General features: G+C 39.5%; 1 protein-coding gene across 1 annotated transcript in view; it reads left to right on the top strand.

The window, feature by feature from the left end:
- The window catches only part of CUNH16orf70 (chromosome unknown C16orf70 homolog), a 36266-nt gene extending 12523 nt beyond the window's left edge, over positions 1-23743 (top strand). The window contains exons 5-17 of the mRNA XM_031058390.1: positions 842-885; positions 1174-1253; positions 5772-5866; positions 8328-8425; positions 9995-10107; positions 12101-12234; positions 12902-12985; positions 13681-13763; positions 14531-14574; positions 16523-16566; positions 17918-17976; positions 19536-19608; positions 20032-23743. Of these exons, the coding sequence (XP_030914250.1) occupies positions 842-885; positions 1174-1253; positions 5772-5866; positions 8328-8425; positions 9995-10107; positions 12101-12234; positions 12902-12985; positions 13681-13763; positions 14531-14574; positions 16523-16566; positions 17918-17976; positions 19536-19608; positions 20032-20121 (1041 nt within the window). The 3' untranslated portion in view covers positions 20122-23743. The remainder of the gene's footprint in view (positions 1-841; positions 886-1173; positions 1254-5771; positions 5867-8327; positions 8426-9994; positions 10108-12100; positions 12235-12901; positions 12986-13680; positions 13764-14530; positions 14575-16522; positions 16567-17917; positions 17977-19535; positions 19609-20031) is intronic.
- Positions 23744-24809: the final 1066 nt, after the last annotated feature.

The raw sequence follows: 24809 nt of genomic DNA, 5'->3' as shown, positions 1-24809 counted from the left end.
ATGTAAGGTGGAAGAAGCTTGTGTTTTCCCATGGCTACTTGCCAAAAATCGTCTGCTTAAAGCCCATATAGCCTCAAAATCCAGTGGCAGTCATAAAAATCATATGACGTCAGTCTCAGATGCATGTTTGCAGTAATGTATTCAGAACAAAGGATCCATATCTTATATTTTCTGCAGAGAGGAAATCTCCTTGGAATATTCAGTAAGGTTTAAAGCATTTTCTGAATATCAGAACTGGATATTACTGCTTGCCCTGATTCCTCATGGACTGTTCTTCTGATTGTCTTCTGTAATGCTTGGCAACGTTGCAAGATATCTTAAATATAATTGAAATGGGATGTTACTGCTAAGCCTTGCTGTGTTCATCTTTTACTTTAGAATAGCTGGAGAGTTACAGCAGTGCAGTCAGTGTAAGGCCTTTGTGCCCTCACAGGCATTCTTCAGGGTAATAGGAGCAACCCAGGGAATGGCCCACTGACATTCATCAGAGGATTCCTTAATTAGCTAATCCTTGTTGTTGCTTTCCTTTGAATTTGTTTGAGTAAACTTTGTAGAAATCAAGATCCTGATGTGTCAGTGACAGGGTTTCTTCCTGCAGGCAGTGCTGATATACATGGGATATGGGGGCTGTCTCCTGAACCCAGGGTTGTCCAGTCCTTATTTTAGATATGCAGTTGTTGAGTCAGTTTTTAAAGTTTGATCTCTGACACAGTGGTTTATCATGGCAGAGTTCTGTAAGAAGGGGAGCAAGCAGCACTAGCTAGTCTTGCCCTTTGACAAGGATTTACCTCTGTAATGATTTGCAAGTGTCTGAACAATGTTTTTGTTTCCTGTGTTTCAGGTGATTGAAGTTTATGACTTGACTAAGGTGAAGTTAAAATATTGGTAAGTGGTTTAAGACCTCCCATGATTTCCTCTTGGTTAGAGTGGCTGGTTTTACTCACTTTTTTAAAATCCCGAATTCATTTTTTCAATTATTCATTTTAAAAATCAAAAATAGCTGTCATAAAGGAGTGTGCATAATCATCCTTTCTTGAACACGGCGCTCAAATTACTGGTTTACTCTTCAGTCTTGGAGACTTCTTACAATTTAGATGTGTTATTGCCATTAGTAAATGTTTGTAGCATCTGTTTGGCTTCCTTCAGGCAGATTAATTATGTTTTCTTTTTCAGTGGTGTCCATTTTAACTCTCAGGCAATTGCTCCAACCATAGAACAAATTGATCAGTCATTTGGAGCAACACATCCAGGAGGTAAGCCAAAAACTTTCTGGGAAGCACACCTAGCCTGACAGACTTCTTTCTAGGAATTCTTTCCAGTATGTCTGCCTTGAGCAATGTGTAGGCAGTTCTGTTGTCATATGATCTGGAGCTGTGTTCCAGAATGGTCATATTCTTACAGTTGGGAAATCATGTAAAATGTGTTGTCAGTTCACTTGTGGCTCTTTTTTAAAAGGGAAATGGTGAGGCAGAGAGTCACTGGCACAGAGTGATGTATTCACATGTCATTAATGATCTGTTTTGAAGTGCCAGTACCAGAAAACTGTGATCTTTGTTGTTGTTACACGTCCCTGTGCATGGTCAGCTCTCGGGCATCCTTAGGGATTGTGTATACCATGAGCACAGACATTTGAGCAGCTCTCTGTGCAGAGGCAGCCAGGGCTGTTTGCTGAGTCTCCATGCTCTGTGAATGTGTTAAACCCCTGCTGGGCAGGAGCAAACATGAGCTGTGTGTGACTGGCTCACACCTCCCTGAGCCCCCTCCTCTGCTGGGGGCACCGGGGGCAGGTGGGCACTCAGTCAATGTGCAGCAGGAGCAGAACCAGGACAAGTTTGTTTCACCTGGCTGAACGCACTCTGACTCTTGCACAGCCCCTTGGCTGTTCCCCCTCTCTGCAGCGGGAAAGACTATCTGTAAGCTCCTTGTTTATGTATGAAAATGAGGAGTGTATTTCAGGGGGTTCCTAGGCCATGAAAATAAGCCAGTGGAAAAACTTTTGAACTTTATAGTTAAACTGCCCGGGAACTTTAAAAAAATGGAGCCACAAACTGGCACAACAAGGAAGAACTTTACCTCCATATAGTCAAGATACCATTTTCAGAGCCTCATATTCTATTTTTAGCTGAAGCCAGTCCATTTGCAGTAGTCAGGCTGATCCCAAACAGGCGAATGTTCTTTGTGATGGATGGTGATTGCATATCCAGCCTTTGTCTCTGCTCTCTGCAGACAATCTCTTGCACATTACAGAACAGGATTTATTAACTGGGGAGGGTCATGTGGCTAGAGCAGTATTATTGCATAAAAGCCTGCAGTAGTAGATGAATATGAGATTGAGATAAATGAAGCTTGGAACATTTCTAGCTGTAATACTCCGAGGATCAGAATTAACCTTCCTAAATTTTGGTCCTGACATTAACAGTTCCTCTTAGACAGAAGCTCTGAAATCTATGGTTAGATCTATTATGGAAATGGTATGTACAAGAAACTGTAGAAATAAAGAAGAGTAAAAGTGGTTCCATGTCCTGGGTGGGTTATAATTTTTATTTGTTCTGTGATTATGGTTTATTTGCAAATATGTAGAAGTGGAGCACTTCCAAAATTATGGTATTATGAACTGTAAAAATACGTATCTAGACATAAGCATTGCCTGTGGTAGTGACAGCATATTTTATTACTGCATAAAATTGTATGCAAGCACTTAAAAACATAGTTTGGCACCACGTGTCCTTGTGCTGAATTTGCAGATCTTGTGCATCTGTCATACTCAATTAAGAAGACTTGCATGTTTGCTTCATCTGGTGATAGTTTTTCATAACATCTGCTCATCTAGTGACATGTAGATAAGAAAATGTATTTATTAAAATGCTGGCCTCTATTACCATTTCACTAGTGCTTTTGCTTATTCAAGTTTCCTCACTGGAAAAATACTTCTCCCATTAACAGCCTACTTAGCAGAAGCAAATGCTCTGTATTAAGCTGCCTGTCACAAACAGTTTGAACTGTATTATGCAACTCAAGTTTTTGGTAACTCTTTTTTTCCTTTGGGTTTTCTGAAACAGAAAGGGTGAAGAAGGAGAATGGTTTTCAGCATGGGGGAGGGATGGTGATGGTGTTTTGATGTCTCACAAAAATTGGAGCTGGGATGGGAGGAGAAACCTTCCTTTTACTGTGACCAAAGCACCAAATACTAGGTTTCATGAATGAAAGGAATATAACCATCCCTTTTACTTCTCTGTGCTAATGCTCCTCCAAACCCCCAATGCAAGCACTTCAAACTTATTTTGTTTTTTATCTCTGTTAACTAACCTCCACTAGGATTTCACTCAAAATGTTGCCTTTCACCTAAAACCAAGGCGGTTGCAGCAGAACTTTCCTGCAACAGGATACAGTGCTAGTTTCAAAATAAATTTCAAAAGGTTAGCAACAGTTTTGTGTTGAAACCAACCTTCAGTGAGCATTTTTGGTTTTGCCAGATCAGTGGTTTTAAAAAAGAAGAGTCATCAGAAAAATCAATCAGCTTCATTACTTTTTGGCTAATGGTGGTTTGAAACATTGCAGTACCTTTGTCATGGGGCTTACTGAAATGCAACCACTTTGGAGGTCAACAGCTTCATCAAAGCCAAGATTTTTATCCCACATTTCCATGATTCTCTGACCTGACCTCCTGCTGGGAAGGACTTGCTTTTGCCAGTGGCTCTACTGAAACCACATCCTGTCCTGAGTGCTCATGGATGTGGCTTTGTGCCAAAGTGCCGTTCAACAAAGACCAGGGCTGTGGGGTTGGGCTCAAGTCATAAGGTAGAAGAACAAGTCCTCCTTCCCACCTAGCACAGGGGCCTTGCAGGGATGGAGGGGTTGCTGTGTTCTGGCTCTCTAACTCTCAGACTTCACCTTCCCCTAAGGTGCCAGAAAAGTTTTGTGCTTGATACCAGTAAGAATTGACTTTTCGATCTGCCTCTGCTTTTAGTTAAGCTGTGTCCATTTTGCAGCCTTGCTGGTGTTGGTGGTTTTGTCCTGTCAGCTCTACAGAAATATTTCCCAGCTGGTCACACTCTGCTGCCTTCCTGGAAGGCAAACCTCCTCCCTATCCTCCACCCAGAGTACAGCAGCAAAGAAGCAGTCTTTTTGCTTCTGTCAGCAATTTTGAATGGAATTAGCAGGATACCTGTGTGATGAAAAATAAATTAAAAATAATAATACAAAAAATCCTTACCTTGTTCAGTCATGTGGTTGTGATCTATGGTTTTGAGGGAGACAGGAGAGAACTTCCCAAGAATAAAAAACTTCCTTGCCCTTTAAACCTAAGCATCAACAAACATTGCAGGAGATGGGAACTGATGCAATTTGTATAATCAGATATCACACTTGGCATGACTAGGGGAAAAATAGTTCTCCAGCTGGCTGTGGGCTTTGGAAAAGATGTATCATAATTTATCACATGAGAGAGATTTGTATAATTTTCCTGCCGATCAAAACATTTCCCTCTCTCCACACGTTTTCCTTTCAGTGACAAGCGTGGAAAAGACTCTTAGCCAGCACATTCTGTAGAAAAGGCAAATGATAACTTTTGAAAGTTTAATACTTATTGCTCAACTATTATTTTTCTATCCTGGGTGGCCTGGTATTGTCCAGATACCCTGTGATATGTCTTTTAAGTTGAACACTTGAAAGACACTGTGGGAGGGAGGGAATAAAATATTTCTTTATATGTATTTTCTCTCTATGCTATGTCATTTTAAATATAACATCATAAGAAATAAGGGAATTTTGAGCCTTTGGTATTCCTTTGGTAAAGTGGAAGAAAGCAGCTTCTCTTTTAGAGGGTTTCTTTATTGTTTTAAGCCTCTGGTGTTTTCAAGCTGTCAGATCCTGTGTTACTAGAACACTCTGTTCCCCCAGTGGCTACTGGGCACAGGTTGGAGTTTGTAAAATCAATCCTAAAACAGTTCCCAAGCTCTCTGTCTTCTGGGATTGTTTTTTAATCTTTCCACAGTCTCAGAAAACAGTATGTCTTGTTAGAGTAAGTACTGGGACGACATTTATTGTTTTCGTAGTTGATGTTGTGCAATTGATTGCAATGAATCAGGACATCTCGTGATGTGGTGACAGCTGGAAGTCTGTGCGTGCTCTAATTTATTAGTGCTCTTTGTGGGAGCTGACTGGTTGGCTGCTGTTTCTGGTGATGCTATTTTTAACTATCATTGTAAATGGCCTAGGACCTGTGTGTCTGAAGCATTTCCTCCTTGGGCTGTGTCAGTGTTACCCAGGAATGCAGGAGCTGACTGGGGCATGGGAGCTCCTCCTGGGAGGAGAGGTGGAAGTGCAGGTCACAGGGTGAGCTCTCCTTTGAACTCCCCATGTGTGAAAGAGGAAGTTATCAGTGTTTGCGCGCATCTCTCTCAAAGCCTTTCTGGTTAACACTGTACAATGTTTTACATAACAATGAACAGAATTGTTTTGTACCAGTAGTGGCTATTTAAACTACTTTAGAGATATTAAGGTATAATTGATTGTGTCATGTTGTATAATTGTATTGTTAGGGATTGGTTAGTGCCTGCAGGCTTGCAGAGGCAACTGCAATGAATCTATGGTTTCTCTTATTGCTGTATTTTTACTGCAAGAAATTAAAAGCAAAGCTGTTATGGTTCAGTGTAATTGTGTTCCTCCTGCATTCTGAGGTTCATTGAGGTGATGAAGGTGCTGTTAGATATGAGCTGGAGAATTCTCAGATTATTTTGATAACTCTGTTTTTGCTTTATTTTCCCTTCTAGTGTATAACTCAGCTGAGCAACTCTTTCACCTCAATTTCAGAGGACTGTCGTTTTCTTTTCAGTTGGACTCCTGGACTGAAACCCCGAAGTACGAGGTCAGCAATCATTCTTAGTTAATGGATGGTCTTTTTGCCTCTATGGTACTTGCAGAGTATCACCTACATTGTGTCTTGCTGTCTTTTGCAAACAAAAGAAACCAGTAATTTGAAAGGAATTGAACTCCTCCGTTGTGTTCTTATTAATGCTATGTAACCATCTCAAAGTTAAAAATTTACTTCCTGTTGACAAAAGGCGTGTGATTAGGGGTTTTGCTTGCATCATGAACTGGGACTAGCAATTCTGTTGGTAAAAGGAGTTGTCTAAAAATATGAGTGCTGTCTATGCAAATACATAAATATTAAGCAATCTACTGGGAGGCTCTTCTTTTATCAGATATTTTTGAATCTCATTGAAGTGATTATGCAACTAAAGTAGGATAGACTTCATAAAATACATTTTCTTCTTTAAGTGTCCTTCAGTATGAGTGCTTCTAGCAAGCCAAATGAATGAGTTTTATTTGTAATGCCTGTTTGCATATTCACCAAATGTTTGGATGAGTTACTGAATAATTAAATGCATTACTGCATTCTCTGAAATCTTTGGAAATTCCCGTCTAAAGTGGAAACAAGATCAGGTCCTCTGTGGTTTCCTTCTGTACTAATGAAAATGTATGTGTAACTTGGTTTGTGTGAAGATGGAAGTGCTCTCAGTTGTATAATCTGCATTGACCAGTTAAAAAGCATTAAAATAAAGGAGCATATAAAAAGCCAAAACAAAGAAGAAATTAACCCACATGATGACACATGTTCTTTGTCACAGCTTAGTGCTTTAGAGGTTGTGGTTGACATGTCACAGGGGTAACCAGGGGATGTTACTGTTCAGCAGCAGTGAAGGTCAGTTGGGTTTCAGATTTGAAGGTGAATAGAAGCCTAATAAGGCAAACAAAAAGAATGCCCCAACAAAGAGTAGCTTCTTTTCATGCAGGAGTTCCCAGGGCATTGGTGAATGAAATAGCCAAACTACGAGGAAGTAAATTGTTTCACCAAAGATTTGAAAATATCATAAAATATCTCAAGTTGGAAGGAGCCTGTAGGGGCATCGTTGAGACCAACTCCCTGTCCCTTCCAGGACTACCTAAAAGATGTTAAAATCAAACTGATGGAACAGTGGAGAAAGTAATTTTGCATTCTCCAAGTGTCTCATTCAGTTGCTCTGGTGAGATTAGTAAAATGTTCTTTGCAAAGCGTGTAATGCCAAAGTCTCCCCAGGAACAGGTAAAAGTAGGATTGTTTTGAAAGCAGAGCAGTATGAAACAGTCCACAGGGAAGACAAGTCTTTGTGGAAGTTTTTAGAGAGGAACATTAGAAAAGATTGCAGAGTGAAGTCAAATTTGAATCTGTCCAGTTCAGGGAAGATCATAGGAATGCTAGGCTACTTAGCAAAGCAGTGTAATTTTCTGCTTATGGAAATGGAAAAACTGTGAAGAAAACTTTGGAGTTTATTGTATAGCTGGAAACAAGCTGCAGGTGAGGAGAACATGAAAACCTTTGCTCACTTCAATAATCTGTAATTTCATGTTCTTTAAGAAGCAAAAGGTATTAATGTTCGGGGCAAATTCAGGATGAGAATTGAAATTGGGATCTCTAGATTTGCTAAGTAATGGAGGTTCCTTTCTTAATATCTACAGCAGTGTAAGTTATTGTTCTAGGTTAATTTTTTTCCTAAGAATTTTGTGTGTGTGTGTGTTTACCTTATGTGATGTCTGCTAAAGTAGACCAGGTAATAATTTGCATATTGTCCACATCTTGTTTTTGTTGACTGCTTGTGACAAAGATAAGGTTTTTCCTGTCTGGTGACAGCTAAGTATGTTACTGGTCTTGAATGTTCTGTCACATTCAGAATTGAAAGAAATTCCTTCTTCTAGGGCAGTAAGAGTCAATCTGACTTCCTTAACATGCTTTCTATTTGATGAGAGCACTAAATCCCTGTCAAAACAGTATGTGTAAGAATGTGGTGATAAGGAGAGCGGAAAATCTATTTAATGAACAAGTTTCTGTTCATCAGATAAGGCATCTTGGAAACCAGCAAAAATGTTAAAAGGCAGAAATTAATGCAGTGGGAGATAAGAAAGGGAAGTTTTCCTTTAAGACAGATGATTTTTTAGACCTTAAATACAACAGTGTATCAGTACCAATACTTGGAAATTGCTAGCTGCCCATGATCAAACCAAGGAAAGACTTGAATTCTCAGTTCACACAGTGGCTAATTGTCAGACTAGTGGCATCTTTTGACAAATAAACATGCTGAGTGTTTCACCCCAGCTCAGGAATGCAGGAGTGGTGGAATATAAAGAAACATCACCTAGAAGCTTGGGTTTTCTGTTATTTTGCCCCCTTGTCTTTTGCTGGAGACTTGCTTGAATTGGTAAGCATATACAACATCTCTAAGGCAATTTCTGGCCTTAAGCTTGAAGTGTCTGCTGTGGTGTGTAACAAGAGTGATTTTGTGTTTCCCCAGCCTAACTTTGCCCATGGTCTGGCCTCTCTGCAAATCCCGCACGGCGCAACTGTGAAACGCATGTACATCTACAGTGGGAACAGCCTGCAGGACACCAAGTATGTGCAGCTGCTCCTGCTCTTTCCATCTTTTATTTAGTGCTTTGCCACTGGTAAATAGAATAGTATGGTTTTTTAGTTCACTTTGGGTCTTCAGAATGCCTTTAGATACTTTAGATTTCTGTAGGTGTTGTCTTCAGCCCTTAGAATCAAGTGTTGGTTTGATTTATGTTGCTGTAAAATGAGCTCGGTTCAGCTGTAGTAGGCAAGTTCAATTGACCTGAAAATGAATTAAAGTAGGGAACATTGTGCATTTAGTAACACATGTTAAGGCTATTCTTCCTCTAGATTTTGTTTGTGCTGATTTGCTTCCTAAGCAAATCAGACTTGGTGTAGGCAGTCTGTAAGCTTGTAGGATATTGGTAATATGTATGTCATGGCAGGGACCTAATCAAGAGTCTTAAACTCTCTTGCTAAACAAAACTAATAAAATATTCCATATGCATAATCTGCCATATGTTCAATGTGTTTGCAGATACCTGACTGATACCCTTATTATCTTAAAGGCCAGGCTGGATGGGGCTTTGAGCAACCTGGCCTAGTGGAAGGAGTTTCTGCCCATGGCAGAGGGGCTAGAATTAGGTGTTCTCTAAGGTCCCTTCCAACCCAAATCATTCTAGGATTCTGGGATACCTAATCTTAGAAATAGCCAAACTGATAAGAGAGTATTTTTCTCAGAGACAATTGAGTTCTAGGGCCAGGAGATAAACACATCCTTGGATTACTGCTCAGAAGGGAGGGAGCTTAGTTTATGCAGACATTGTCTCTTAATTAGAAATAAGTGCACTTGAGAGAAGTGCTGTTGTTTGTGCCCGTCTGTGACATGGTGAGCTTTAGTGAAAGCACTGATTGTTGCATGGGGCTCTGTTGTGTGTGTGAGAGAGCTCAAAGCCCAACTTTTATCTTGTCATTCACCCAGAGGAGGAACATATGAACAGGGAATTTTAGGGAGCACATACAAGTTGATACACAGAAAATAGGCTTTCCATTAAAAATATCTCACTTGGGACTGTGATTATTTTCTAAAATAATACTGGTGTTGAATTAAGTTGAGAACTTCCCAGTAAAGAAGCACAATTGCCTTGGGTGTACCTTCCCAGACTGATTTAATGTTCTGGGCTATGAAGTACCTTCCCAAGAGCAGTGGGAGCATCACAGAGAAAGCTCTTTTGCTGCATTTGGGTGATATGCCTAGTTCAAGGATTTAGTTAGCTCTAAAACTCCACAACTTCATTTTCCCTGAGAGAAATCTGAGCTGACATTTCCTCATAGGCGATATCCAAAGGCTAGGTACAGTTTCTATAATTCCTTAGTTCCTGGAGTCTTTGAAACTTGCTGGTTTTTTTAATTAATGGTAAAGACCTTGCATTTGAATGCTGTCTTGTTCCTCTTCCTTTCCCCCCACGCTTTCTGATCCTTTTGTTTAATACAATTTTTAATCATCAGTCTCAGTTACATGCAGCTTTGTCAAAATTAATGTGCTCTGTTCCAGTGAACTGGTACCAGCCCGTTAGAGGAAAATTTGGAGGTGAAGCAAATCCTGTGCACATTTTGTTTGATTGGTTTCAGGGCTCCCTTGATGCCTCTCAGCTGTTTCCTTGGGAATGTGTATGCTGAGAACGTCGATGTTCTGCGAGATGGAACTGGACCCTCAGGTTTACGGCTTCGCCTACTCACTGCAGGTAATGGAGAAACTCAGAACATTGCACTGCTTGTTCCCCTCAGGGAAAGGGTAAACCTGTGTAAATTAAGCACAGGTTATTTGTGATGATTCAGTAAGGGATTTCAAAGTGTTCTATCTACCTTACTTTGAATTATTGGAACAAAACCCAGTTAAATCCTTTTGAAGATGAACCTGCTCAATGCTGCTTTTTCCTAACCCTGGAGAAATTACTGGGAACTGGAGCCCTCACATGTTCCAAGTCCTTAGAATATGTTTGCAGAAATGGAATTTGTCTCGAGATGTATGTAGAAGAAAACACATCGCTGTTCCCAGTACATCACTAAAAAAAACCATGACAAACCAAGAAACCTTGTGTATGTGTGCATTTTCCTGACATTCCAGGGAGCTGTATGGTGTTGATATTTTTGTGATTAAATCTGGAAGGCTTTTAAAAATGCTAGCAAGTGACTACATTAATGCTGCAGCATTAAACTGCACTTCCCATTCAGTTCTGTTTTCATTTACTGTAGGAGACAGCGCTGAAAGCGAAGAGAGGCTGATGAGTCTCTCTTTTTTATGTGCTTTCAGAGATGGGAGGGTGCTTAGAAATTAGGGCAGATTTAACAGCTGCAAAGGAGTCTTGTTCAGTTACCATTACTTGAGACTTGACAATGTTTTTAAGAAAAACAATTTTTAACAATTTTCATTAGGAGGCTCAGCTTTTTACCTGTCCTGACTGCTAGCTCTATGTATATTGAGGAAACATTTGGAATACACACACAATATGCAAAAGCTGAAAAAAGAAAATTATAGATGAGGAATAAAAAAGGAGAAGATATTTTCAACTTACTTTGCTTCTCTTATTACAGAGGAAGATAAGGTAGAACTGTCTAGTGCAGAGAACATATAGCCTCATGTACTGGGGAAGGAGTTAGCTATAGCATCATAATCATGTAAATGATTTTGAGAAATTGGACACTTAGATTGTCAAGTTTTGTTAAAAATGTATATGCATGCAGTTTAAAAGAAATATTGTCAATTAATAAAGTAATTATTAAAATATCACTGATGTTCAGACAAACTTGCAGAGAGGCAATCTGGACATGTGCTGTTCTTATCTTACAAAGTTTGTAGAAACTCGTGTAAAATATATTACCCACCTGTTCTAGCTCAAGTTTCTCTGCCTGTGTATTAATTTGCAGTTACTGTTGCTTAAGAAATCAAGGATAGCTGAATTGGATTTTTCTGATTTATTTTAGTGGGTAACTAGCTACATAAATAATGCATAGTGAGGAAAGCTAAGTGTGTATTTAGAGCACATCCTGTGTTTTGCAGTAACTGCTGCATATGTGTCCTTGCATTCTTGTAAATGTAAGATGCTGCATTCCTGAAAGCAAATGGGCTCACAAACTGCAACATCTTTCCATTTCCTCACATCTGGTAACATTTGTCAGCAATTCATCTGTGTAATGGCTATTCAGTAAGATCTGCTTTAATGTTGTTTGCACAGGGATGTACTTGCTATTGATTTAGTAAGTTATGGGAATCTTGAGTAAAGAATGTGTGTTTTGTGATACAGTTAATGTGGATGAGGGATTTCACTTCATGCACTTGATGTTTTTAGCTGGAGATAAATCTCTAGCTGCTAAGGTAGAATATTCTAGGGATAGAAATAATGCCTGCTATTTACTGCTAATAGCCAGCTGATCAAATTGAGATGGGCTGGGAAACCAAATCATGTCCATGTGAATGGCAAGGAAGTGAAGGTAGTATGGCTGAAATTGGAGGTGGAAATGGGGAGCCATGCAACAATCAGCACGTGCACTGCTCTGATAAGAAATATTTACACTGCTGCAAAGTAAATGGTTAAATTTAGTTTGGCACTGTTGTCTGAGGAGTGCAGCTGTTTGGTTTGTGATAAATAGAGGAATGATGCTAACCTTTTGGTGTTGATTTAGTGATGTATTCTGTGATCAGGAAGGATGCATGTAGAGTTGTTTTCCATTCCTCAGGCTGTGGCCCAGGTGTTTTAGCTGATGCCAAGATGCGGGTATTCGAGCGCTGCGTGTACTTTGGTGATTCCTGCCAGGATGTGCTCAGCACCTTGGGCTCTCCACACAAAGTCTTCTACAAGTCTGAAGACAAGGTGAGGGAATTCATTCAGGCACAGACTTTGTTCATTGGTATCTCAGTCTCATCATAGTGCTTGTGTTTGGCAAGGTCAGTGAAGTTGAACTGCCATGTAGCACAAATTAAAAGTGCTCAGCATGTTACTTGACATGATAGACCAGGCTGAACCATTATGTAATAGGTTTTAAGAAGCTTTTTTAAAATCTAAATTGATGCAAATCTGTTTACACAATTTGATTTTTAAAATAAATTTAATGTTAACTGGATTAAGAATAGTTACAAATGGGAGTGCTGTTGTATCCCAAATGTGCCTTAGAAAGTGTGTGCTGCCTATTTTTTTTCACTTATAGTGTATGTAAAATAACCTCAGCATACACTTTGATCTTTTCCTAATGTTTTTACACAGCATAATCTAAGTAAACCTTTTAATTATGATTTAATTATGATTTAATTATGACCTTTTAATAATGTAAGTAAACCTTTAATTATGATAACTGAAAAAGCTAATGTGTCACTGTGCCTGCTGCAAGCAGGTGATGGCCCTGTCATGAAGCACAGTATCTTCCTTAGTTGAACAAAGGCTTCAAATGAGATTACAGCAATTTGTTTGAATGTGGAGTTGTTATTAAAGGCATTCATCTTTAAGCATTATTGAATGCATCTGAAAAGTGTATCTCTTGCAGATGAAAATCCATTCGCCCTCGCCCCATAAGCAGGTCCCATCAAAGTGCAATGACTACTTCTTCAATTATTTCACACTTGGAGTGGTGAGTAGAAAGATTCCCCGAACGATTCATGTAAACTTCTGATTTAGTTACACAGCAATCCTTTCAGGAGGCTAAAGGCTGTGGGAAATGAGAGGCTGCAAAACTCTTCATTGCTCCCTTAGGAATCTCTGGATATGAAAAGCTACACTTGACTTTCCTTTAACACTTAGAAATTTAATCAGCAGCATTTTATCTCCACCAGTGGATGGAGGGCTCTTTGCACGCTGTCAGCCTCTTAGGTTTTCTCCTTTTTCTGTAGTAGCTGATGCATAGGTAACTAGTTCTTGTTCCTGAGATCCATGCCCCTGTCCCACAGAACTGAGGCAAGTGTGCCATAGCATCAGCTGTGAAAGCTTGCTGAGCTGTGGGGTGTAGTTAAATCTTCATGTGCCTTCTTGCAGCTGTTTTGCTTTAGTTTACATTACTGTAAATAATATGCAAAAACCAGGACCTCCTTAGAAAACTTGCCAACATTAGCAAATGAAGCTGCAGTTGTGATTGAGTGCTGGAGGAAATGTGTTATTTGAATTTACAAATAGTCTTATTTTCAAATACTACTTTTCATAATTTCATTCAGTTTCAGTGAGATAAATGTATATCACTCTATACAGGGGCTATTTTAAGTAATCTCAAGTTAGTTTAGGGAACGCCCCTTCCTACCCAAATTGCTTCATCTTGTTTTTTGTCTTCAACAGGATATTCTCTTTGATGCAAACACTCACAAGGTGAAGAAATTTGTCCTGCATACAAATTATCCTGGTCATTACAACTTTAACATGTGAGTGTACAGAACTCATCTATGAAAGAGTACATTAAAACAACTGAAAAGGAAATCTTATGTTCTCTTTATAGAATTACAGTATATTTTGTGAGTCTCTTTGGTATATCTAGTAACCTGTGGAGGTTGCAGACATCATTGGTAACATTTTTAGTAGTATTTTCTTTTTACTTTTCAATGCCTTTATATATACTGGCAAGTATGTCGTAAAACAGTGAATGAGGTAAGGTAGGTCTTGGTCCAGGTGTGATGTGCAAACTCTTAATAGAGGCAAACATTGTATTAGCCAGAGTGCCCATTTTCTGGAACCTACATTGCTGTTTTCTTCCTAATATGATTTCAATTAGTGATTAAAAAATCTCATCTTCTGAATGTGTTTTCAATACTTTCTAAGTGTAAAGTCTTTAGAGGAGGAGTATGAGGTAGTGATTGGATATCTGACTAAAGCAGTTAGTAGCAGAGAAATCTATAGTGCTGTTTCATAGCTAAATATTTCTCCTTCCACTCTGTATAACAACAGAGTGATTGGTGCTGAAGGACTTCTTGTGTCCTCTAAAGAATTGTATTAGGACATTCCCAGGCTGCTGCCTTTTTTGATGTAAAAAAATCTAACTGAGAACTTAATCTGCTATCATAGATCATCACTTTCATTTTATTATTGATATGGCTTTTCACGAAAGGGATTATTAAGAGCTGTAAGTCTGTGGCTGTGCAGTTTATCTTGGCTTCTCTGTTCTCTAATAGCTTTTACAATTTGCACTTTCTAGTTACCATCGCTGTGAGTTCAAGATTCCACTCGTCATTAAGAGAGGTGAGCATTTCCCTGCTGTCCTGCTGCAGGGGGCACAGAATGCTCCAAGGGGAGCTGGGATCAGTCTCTAACTGTCCTTCATTATCAGAGGATGCTAACAGTGACAGTCATTGAGACAGAGAAGTAGTTTAGGGATTAGGTTTCTATTTAAGTGGAAGAGACACTTCAGGGCAAGGTAGCAGTTCTCTGATTTTACTTACACTACCTCTTCACTTATTTGGATCATGCAGATATTTAGCTGCAACATCACAATATCCTGTAATGCTGCTGCTCTGCAAAAATCAATTACCTTGTACCTGGAGGCTCAAAATCTGTAAGGCAGTGTTAGTCTGAGCTCATCTGTCCAGTCCTCTGGTATTTAATATAATCTGGTTTATCTGGGAATGAAAATAAACATCCTGATATGTTTGCTCTGTGTGCTACAGACAAAGTATGTCTGTGTTCACCTGAAAATAAATCTATAAATCTATAAAAAATAACTCTGTAATCAGTAGTGCTGATTTGGCAAGGTACTAAGATATGCCCAGCTCTGTGCAGTAACCAGTCTCAGCAAAGTAGGGGAGCCCTGTCTGAAGATCAGAGTGATTGAAGTAGACTTCTTCAACATAAGAAAAAATGTGTACTGGGAAGGTATTTGGATTATCCAGGGAATGCCAGATGCTGCCTAGGTTTTGGCCAGGGATGTTTTCCTCATTCTGATTGGTATTTACTGCAAGCACTTTGCTTGCTGTGTGAAGTGCAATCCTCCTGTGGCTGTCACAGCAGTTTGAGCATATGGAGGATTAAAAACCTGGAAAAACAATGTTTGTGTATACAGGCTTACATGAAAGTTGATTTGTACTTCAGCCAAGAGAATGAGCATGAATATCCTCACTTCTAAAATTATTTTCCCTTAGGTCATTGTACTTCAAAGCATTAATTTGTGATTAATTTTATTTATCTCAAGTAGCATTATGAATTTATTCTTAATGTGTCTGGTTTTTTGTTTATTTGGCATTTCTAACCAGCTTTTCTGGCCTCTAGCTTATGTCCAGGACATGCAACAAGTTGTGAACAGATGCTGTAACAGTTTTGAAGAACCCATCTTCTTCCCTCTGGTGGCAGTGCCTGATGCAGTTTTATTAGTTCCCTTTTGTACTTCAAGTTCAGATGATAAATTAAGAGCCAGAGTTCAAGTTGCACAGACACTGAACTCTCAGCACAAAGAGAGCATGTTTAGAGAGGGAAAAATACAGAAGAGCAAATGATCTTTAACTTGACTGAAAGCTCTGTTTGACATTTTAATGTCTAGGTCCATTCCCTCTGCTTTGGGAATGTGCTTTCAGTATTTAGGAGTACCCACATATATGTATGTAAGATATATGTGACAGTACTTGAAACCACCAGCAAACAGTTTCTGTTTAAAGGCTGTAATTGTAAATGCAATGCTCTCCTTTTATTTTTTAATAGGTAGGCTGTGATTCCCAAGCTCTCTGCCATCTTTATTGTGGAAGAGTGATGTTTTCACTGATCTCAGGCCTGCCAGCTCCTGAGTCTCCAGATGTCACTTTTAGCCAGCTTTCCTTCCAAGTGCAGTGGAGTGTTTTGGAATTAATGAGTGACACTTCATGTTACCTCCTGGAGTGGCTGTGCTAGGCTTGTTAGCTTAGTGCAAAGAGATGGGGTTTCTTCTACAGTGATGTTCTTCCATCTAGGATTTAATACTAAGCTTTTATAATCTTAAAGTTGGGACTTGCTGTAAATAGGGAGTTTTGCTTTATCACCTTAACTGGCATTTAGTCAGTGTTACTGACAATTCTGATTGCTAGTGAATGCTGATAAATTTGTGTATGACCTGATCTAATGCTCCTGTGTCTCCTGCTATCTAAATTAACATGCCAAAATAAAGGATTATGCAGGGGACTGTTCAAGCTTAAGCTATAAAAGCTTTTCTGTTTTTGTTTCATAGATAGTGCTGATTCACAGACAGAAACGTGTACAACATACAGCAAGGTAAGCCTGTGCAGAACTAAATGTTTTTCTGATTTTCTTAAACCATCTAAATGATTCACGCCAACTTTACAACACACTTCAAGGAAATTACAGCAGTGGTACCATGCTGCTTTAAAGTGGAATAGTAGAAGGCCAAAAGTTAGTGTGTATCTTGGGTTTTAAATATTTTTGTATGTTAAATGATTGAATTCATTTGTAATAGCACTCTTCAAGTAAACTAAATTACTGCATTATGGCATAGCTTGCATTTTAACACAGCTGTAGGTAGAAATAGTGAAATAAGTGATGGGAAAAACAAGAGCAGTGGTGGCTGAATGTTAGCTGGAGGCCTGTTCCTAAACAAAATCCTCACAGAGCTATTGTACTAAGCATAGCTCTTAAAGACGTGGACTATTGAACAGGAGAGTCCAGTGCCCTTCCACTTTCTTCTGAAGGGCACCAGTAATGGGATTTTTCTTAGGCAGCAGCCTTTCCAAAATGTCACTGCCAGTGTGACATCTCCAGCAGACTCCTTGAAGACTCCACAGCCTTTCCACCTAAACGAACTTCCCAGCTGGGCAGGTGCTGCTGCATATTTGACAGCTGCATTAAGTTGAAAAACTTCTCAAAAACTGTTCATGAATGTCTGTGCAGTCAGCATTCAGCCAGGGTCACTGCTGCTCTCTTGGTTCCTGGGGTGCCAAATGAAGGCTTTCCTGGTGAATTTTGGGTCCCGTGCTGGGAAGAAAAATTGGAGTCAGCAGTCTGGAAGATGCCATTCTATGCTTTTTGATTTGAATTAACTTACTCCCTTCAGTGCTTTGACTTATTTCAGTCTTGTATGTGAAACTGCAGCTTCTTGGAGTCTGGTTCAAATGAGGAGAACTATTGGACAGTCGTTAAATAGTGCAGCTTTCCTCTTCTCCAATATTGTTGCTTAAATCAAGGAAAGACTTATGGGAGAGGTAGCAGTGGGGCTATTTTTCCTCTCTGCAAATGTATGTAAGAGAATATTTTGTTGAAGTTTCCCGCAGCTGCTTTGCTCTCTGAGGTGCCCCATAAATGCCACAAGACTTTCCAGCAACATTTTATCCATAAGACCAATAGAAATTTTTATATTGGTAATTCTAATTCCAACCTATTTTTAGACAAAAATAAGAATACACCTTAAGATAATTTACTAGCTCTAGCAGTGGATAGTTCCATTACTGAGTATGGCTCCAGTCACAAAATATTTCTGTAAATACCTCAGGGGTATTTGACAAATAGGTTTGTCACTAACAAATGTGCATGGCACTCTTCCTAGATAAAAAGTAAAAAGAAGAGTTTTCTTGTGCCTCATTCTAACACAAATTCATTGATGTATTTACAGTGGGACAGTATTCAGGATCTACTGGGGCACCCTGTAGAGAAGCCAGTGGTACTTCACAGGTAAAAATCTCTCTTTATTTTACTTGGCAAGGATTGGGTTAACAACAGAGGACGAGGAAGAGTGTTTATGGCACTGGTTACTTTTGTTCTGCTTTGCTGGTTAAAGTTTCAGGGGTTTTTTGGTCACTAACAAGATGAGATAGCTGCTCTCAGAGGAAATAAACTGACATGCTGAGTGAAAGCATTTCCAAAATTCCTTGAAATGCAAAATCCAGAGAAGATCTCAGAGAATACAGTGCATTAAAAGGTCTTTCTTTTTGAGTAATAAATAGTGTAGAGTTTTTATACTTAAAAAAAAATATTTCAATAACATGACATGATATAGCACAGTATATATGCACATTATAACATACACAAAAGCAGTCTGTCTGAAGAAGCTTGTCTTTTATGAACATATGTGGTTCTACAGTTCCTTCAGGCTGACTGAAGATGGAATAGCCCTTAAATTTCCTGTGTTTCTGCAGGCATTGAGGTGGATACTGGTTTAAATGGGCACTATCTGTTTGCAGAGTTATCATTTTATGATGTGAAACCATGATTTTTATCTCGGGACAAGTGTAAGTGATGGGTACTGTGCAAATACCACAGCAGTTTCAGATAAATTAATGTATTTTTACCAGATTTTCACATGATTTTGACTTTGATTTATTTCTTTCCCCCCCTCCCCTTAATCATTGTGCCCTTTGTTCCCCTTTACTCCTGTGTTATGCCAGTGAGATGATTAGAGCAGAAGCCATGTGAATGAAGTAAAGCTAAGGTGAAATAGTGATGACATAGAGCCCTTCTATTTCTTCCATCTGTGTTGTAGAGAGTAGTTCAACCAGAGAGCGCTTTACTGAGCACATCTCAAATGGCTCAGACATGCCATTTGAAAAACTGACCAGTTTACAAGAAAGGACAAAAGGTAAATATTTATTAGGGTTTTTTTTTTTTTTGGCTGTAATCTCAAATTCATTGCAGTCAACAGAAATTCTCAGTGTACAATCCAAAAATACCAGAAACGACTGGAAGAAAGTGGTACATAGATCTTGAAAAATGCTGTTTAATAAAACTTGGATTGCTCTATTTCAGCATCATATAGGTTAATCTTCTTAACGTGCTAAATCCATTTGATTAATACACAGTATCTAGTTAATATAAATAATAGACTATATATAGTAAATATATATGGTAGAGGTTGAGACACAAAGGGAATGATCTTGCACAAAAATTATGTGTAATAACATGGTGCTTCTCTCTTCCTGTGTATCTGGGGGTTTTTTAGGGTTCTTCCTGTTCAAGTTAAGTGCAGGAGAGTTTTCCTGTAGAGGTCACTAGTGGCTTTTTTTTTTACTTTATCCCCAAGTGTTTTTAATATCTCTGTGGCATCAAACAGAGTTTCCTTTGACTCACTTGGAGTCTAGCAATGGTGTTGCATAATGTAGAGGTACTTTCTTCTGATGAAAGCCATGATAAAGATGCTGTGATTCACCTTATGTTGCTGAGTAGTTATTCCTCCTTAAGATGTTCCTGATCATCAGATACCCATTTTAAAAATTTTTCCCCTCTTTTCTGTTCAGGTCATCATCTCCAAACAACACTAACCCATTTGGGTCAACCTTTTGCTTTGGACTGCAGCGAATGATCTTTGAGGTTAGGAAAAAACCTTTTATTTCTGTCTGAGCATGGGAAGATGAGTTTGCTATTACTGTGAGTGGCTTCCTATTGCAGTAAAAGCCAATGCTTGGGAGTGGTATAATTTTAGGATAGGGAAGCTTTGCAACCTCTTCTCTCAGGTTGTACATTTGTATGTTAAAGCTGAAACTTCAAGTTTGTCACCTGGAACTTGTGCTAGCAGGAGATATATTCACATGGCTGGTTGGAGCAGATGGTGTTGTGTCATGGAAATCTAAGAGACTGTTTTTAGGAACTAGCCAAGAGCTTGTTGCTGTCATTTGTTGTGGGGATTTCTTTCTTCAGGCAGATCACTTGTGTATTGACCATTTTAATACTTCTGATTTTCTGTTTATTGTAGCACTTAGTTTAATTTCCCTTTTCCCTGCTGTGCTTTTGCAGGTGATGCAGAATAATCACATAGCTTCTGTTACTCTCTATGGCCCCACACGGCCCAGCAGCCAGTTGAGAACGTCGGACCTTCCCCAGTGAGCATCCCCTGCAAAGTCAGCTAATCTCAATGCTACAGAATTAGTACAGCGTGCCTTGATTTGCTGCCACTTATAATATGGAAAGCACGTTATGATTTTCTTTTTTTTTTTTCAATAAGCCTTTCCACCCTAGAGTGGTGTGGAGAGGAAATTTCTCTCAACCCTTCATCATGGGGCATGGAACTGTTGATGGAGGAAAGCAGCTTAGGTGCCTGTGCCGTCATTTATTCCTCTCCGTTGCCCTCATCCTATGCAGCACAGACGTGAAGAGACTGTCCCTCCTGCTCAGCTGGCAGAAGGGGGAAATGGAAGAGGGGCACGTAATGACTGCAAGAATTAGAAGCACAAACTTTCTGAGCCTTGGAGCATCTGGAAGCAGGTATTGATTTTAGTCTGTTTGTGTTACTGTATTGATGTGGTGGTCACATTTTAAGAAAATGTATGTGTATATATATATAGATCTAAACACCTCGGTATTTCTGTGGCTTAGGACATTGTACCAAGTGTGACAAGGATGTATATATGTCCATGATTTCAGGCACCACATCTTTGTGTAACTTTAAAACCAAGCAAGTAGCATGTGCATAATACTTGGTTGTAACATTTGCACTACATACACTTTAATTACTTGATAAACGTTTATCTTCACTGAGGAGCATCTGTGTACTGGGTGTGAGTGGGGTGTGGTGGTTATTTAATGTACACTGCGCATAAAGCTTATTTATACAGTGGATCAAATTTATCCACCTTCCTGCACTAATATGTACTTGATATGCTGATACAATTTTTTTCTGTCATGGCTGGTTTACTAATTTTTTTTCATATGCAATTTCGAAAGAAAAAAAAAATTCTGGAAGGGGTTATTTCTATGATTGAATTATGTTTTAATGAAAAGATTTGATACAATTTTTCATACTAGTGAAAAATTTAATGAAGAAATAATGTTGCCTCATTTGCCTCTGTTCCAAAATCCTGTATTCCTACTCTATTTCCTCAGAGAAAGAAAAGCTGTATATAATGGTATCTCAGAAAGAAATTCTGGAATTCCGCCATCACCGAGATAACCTTTTCTGTAACTTCTGATGTATGATTTTAATTTATGCCAAAGGTTTAGCCAAAGACATCCTCGTTGTAGTTTCACCATGTCTGTACATAGATGCTAACTGCACACCCCACCCCAGCAGACAGGATAGAGGCTTCTTTCTAGTTGGGAGATGCTGCTCGCGACATTTTATCCCAGGAGGATACTTTAGGTTTCTAGTTCTCTTACCAGTCTTATTTGGGAGAAATAGGTGGTCTGTCTTTGAAATAATGAACCCTTTTTAAAAATGGACAAGAGAAATGTATAATTTTTTCCCATTTTTAATATTTTGGTGTCGCAACTTGTGATACATAGATGACAATTTTGTGAGTTTTACTATGTGTGTACAGATTTTTGTAAATATGACATTTTTGTAATTTTAACTCCATGTACAGTGTAATCCTGTATAGTTTATCAATGAATGAGAGATAGGAAATTGAATGTTAACTGAAGTTTGGGATCCTGGACCAGTAGCAGGGATAAATGTGTGTGTGTGTGTGTGTGTGTGAGACGTTCTTTGCCATTTAGTCTTCCTGTATACTGTGATACTCTAAACTGTTTTGCTAAAACAAACAAAAAAGCCCCATGGAGAATCTAATGGATAAGGAAAAAGTTACTGTTTACCTTTATCCCTAGGTGTCACTCCTGTTGAATCCCTGTTCAATCTGTGCTGTCTCCTGTGATCGTTGCTTGCTAAGAAAATTCTATGCCTCAATCTTCCTTTTTGTTTCCTCTCTAATTTTAATTTCATTTTACATAGCCCTTCTGTAAATTAAATGGAATAATAATGAGCATGTACACTGAAAGAAAAATAAAAAGAGACTCTCAGTTACTGTTTTTGTGTTAAATACAGTTGCTGGGTGTTTTTGTAATAAAATCATGGATGTTCTTGCTTTTTGTTATCAATTAATTCTTTTTTTTTTACTGTTTTTCAGCCATTGTATTAGAAGTACCTGACTCGTGTATAGTGACTTTATAGCCAGTTCAGTATGTTCTCCAAAGAAACAGTAACTAACATAACTTGAAAGATACATGAAAGCATTTTGTAAGGTTTTGCCCTGAAGTGGAGAAGTCTTTAAACTGTGGTCGATAGCACCGTGGGCTCTGCATTGTGTTCAGAAATGAGATTGTTATGCTCCTGTGGGCCCTTGGGGGATCATGGAAATCAGTTGAGCTTCAAAGAGGGGAATATTGCACAGCAGAAGGGAGGAAATGCTTGCAGTGAAAGCTGCAAATGTGAGTTCTCCTTCACAGAAAAGCTTTGGGAGTCTCTGTGCCCTGAAGCAGCTCCAAGGTTAATGCAGGGCACAGGGAAGGGACTCCTGCACTGGCTGTGTGGGCACAGAGCCCTCAGCCCCCTCCTGCAGCCTCCCCAGTGCTGAGTGCAGGCTCATCCTGCCTGCCCTGGCTCAAGGTCTCTCACAGAATTCTGGTCTCCCAGCTGAGATGCTGTGCATGCTGATGCTTGTTACTAAAATGTGACAGCAATCCTGATGCTAACTTTAATTTTAATCCATCCTTTTCTAATAAAGGCTCCAGATAAGCTGCAAGAGGAGATAAATCCTTGATGAGATGATTTGAGTAATGGCTGTGGAGATGCCACCACTATCCTGCTCTCAAGCATATTGAGTTGAAGTTCTTCAGAGGAGTGAGGTCAGGCCTGCTGCTGTAGCATGAACCCTGAGACCTAGGACAGGAGCAGCAGCTAACCTGTGGTATTTAATAACTGCAGTGGCTCCCAGCTTCACTTGTAATGCTCTGGTGAGACCTAATGACTAAAATAGTATTGGTAATTAAGTTCTCTCTTAACAACTCATATACTTCTCTGGGTCAGCCCCTTGATATTGAAAAATTCTCTGCATAGATAAAAACTTCAAGGCAATTTTGCATCTTGGCTGGTGCTGCTGGGCTGAGCTCAAAGCATTTGACTTTTGGGAGAGGCAGATCTGAAGGAGCACCAGGAGAGAGAATGTGGAGCTGCTTTCATGGATTTCCTCACCCACCCTTTGTGAATGCAGCTGTTCACAACTCTCGTCTGAGATGTTTTGATTTGTTTGCTCCTTTTTGGACTAAGCCAGGCTGTTCCTGAGCTGATGCATTAGAGAAGCCTTGTGGAGCATTTAAGGACTTGCTGGCATGAGAAGCTCAGGAATGGGTAGAGGAGACTGATGTTGGGTTTGAATCAGAAGAGAGGAAGGAGCAGAGGAGCTCTGGGGACAAGGCAAGGCTGGCAGTGTGGCAGAAGGGAGGCTGGATGAGGCAGTTCACCTGAACCAAGAGCTCTTCTGGGTAAAGGGCTGCTCAGGGGGGAGCAAGGGGCCAGCTCTGCCTCCCCCTCCCAAAGGAACTGAGAGATTTGGGCTGCATCAGATCCCACTTTGCCAGGTGCTCTTGTTCCTTGTGATAATCCTGTGTGGTTTGATACAGATCCTGCATGTTGGCAACATGTGCATTGGTCCATCAATGTGGATTCATATGATAAAACTGTTTGATATAAAGTTAAGTACAATTGCATTTTTAATAAAATATGTAGTGCATATGATCCCCTTGTGATGTGTGCTGTTTTCCTTTGTAAAGAGGTGCGCAGTTTTTGTGTGTGTGTGTTTGCTTAATTTGAATATTGCAGTACTGTCCACAGTATTTCATTTGTTTATACTTAATAAAACTGATTGTTGTGCCCTTCTTTAGGGACGTGAAGCTGACATTTCCTCACCTATTCTTCAGCCTTCAAGCACTCCCTGGGCTCCTGTGATGGCTCCAGGCAGTGCTGTAGAGATAAGTGCTGCTGTGTAATACTAGAACTCTCTGTTCCCCAAAATGCAGTTCCTGACAAGAAAAAGCAATCTTCTGTTGCCAGGAACTGCCACATTTTTTAATTCTAAACAGATTTTTTTTTTCTGAAAGACTAATCATATGGTGTGTGAGAACTGATTCATGTGATCATGATCGTTCAAATTCCAGAGCTTCCATCCAACGTGTTTAAAACAAAATCTTTCAGCACTACAAGAAGATGGTGATTCATCATTGCTTTGGGGCTGGCTGGAGGTTAGGGGCCAGCTGCTGTTTGCCAGAGGGAAATCAAGGGGGCTGCTGCCCCCTTCACACTGACTCCCGAACTGCTGTTAGAACCTTAGTCACTTAACTTCTCTAAGCCAGAACTTCTGTTAGGTTTTTGTGCTTGGTGGCTCAAAATGTACATTGTAAGTAAATCTGCATGTGTGAGTCAGTGTGGCTCTTACTTTGAAAGAAATGTGATGTCCAAGCCTTCTCTGCTTGCTTTCTCCAGAGGATTTGGGCAAAGACCAAGTTGTCTGATTTGGCACAATTTCCCATGGGCTGGTTGTGTTCAGAATAATTTTTGATGTTACTATGCAAGAAACATTATTCCATGCAAGAAACATAATTCCATTACAATTGTTCTGTATCAACTTTTGCCTGATAAACACCTTTTTTTAAAACCTTGATTACACCAGTGCAAAGCCCCCTCCTGTCTGCCTGACTCTGTCAGCCACAATCTGACACAGCACATGTGGCCAAATAAATACCTCACTGTGTCTGCGGAGTTAAAATACTGGTTAGTTCTGGTGGTTCTTTTCATATGAAGTGTG

The sequence above is a fragment of the Geospiza fortis genome, unplaced genomic scaffold, assembly GCF_000277835.1.
Source record: "Geospiza fortis unplaced genomic scaffold, GeoFor_1.0 scaffold97, whole genome shotgun sequence".
In the NCBI taxonomy this organism is placed as follows: domain Eukaryota; kingdom Metazoa; phylum Chordata; class Aves; order Passeriformes; family Thraupidae; genus Geospiza; species Geospiza fortis.
This window is presented reverse-complemented; position numbering and strand designations above follow the sequence as displayed.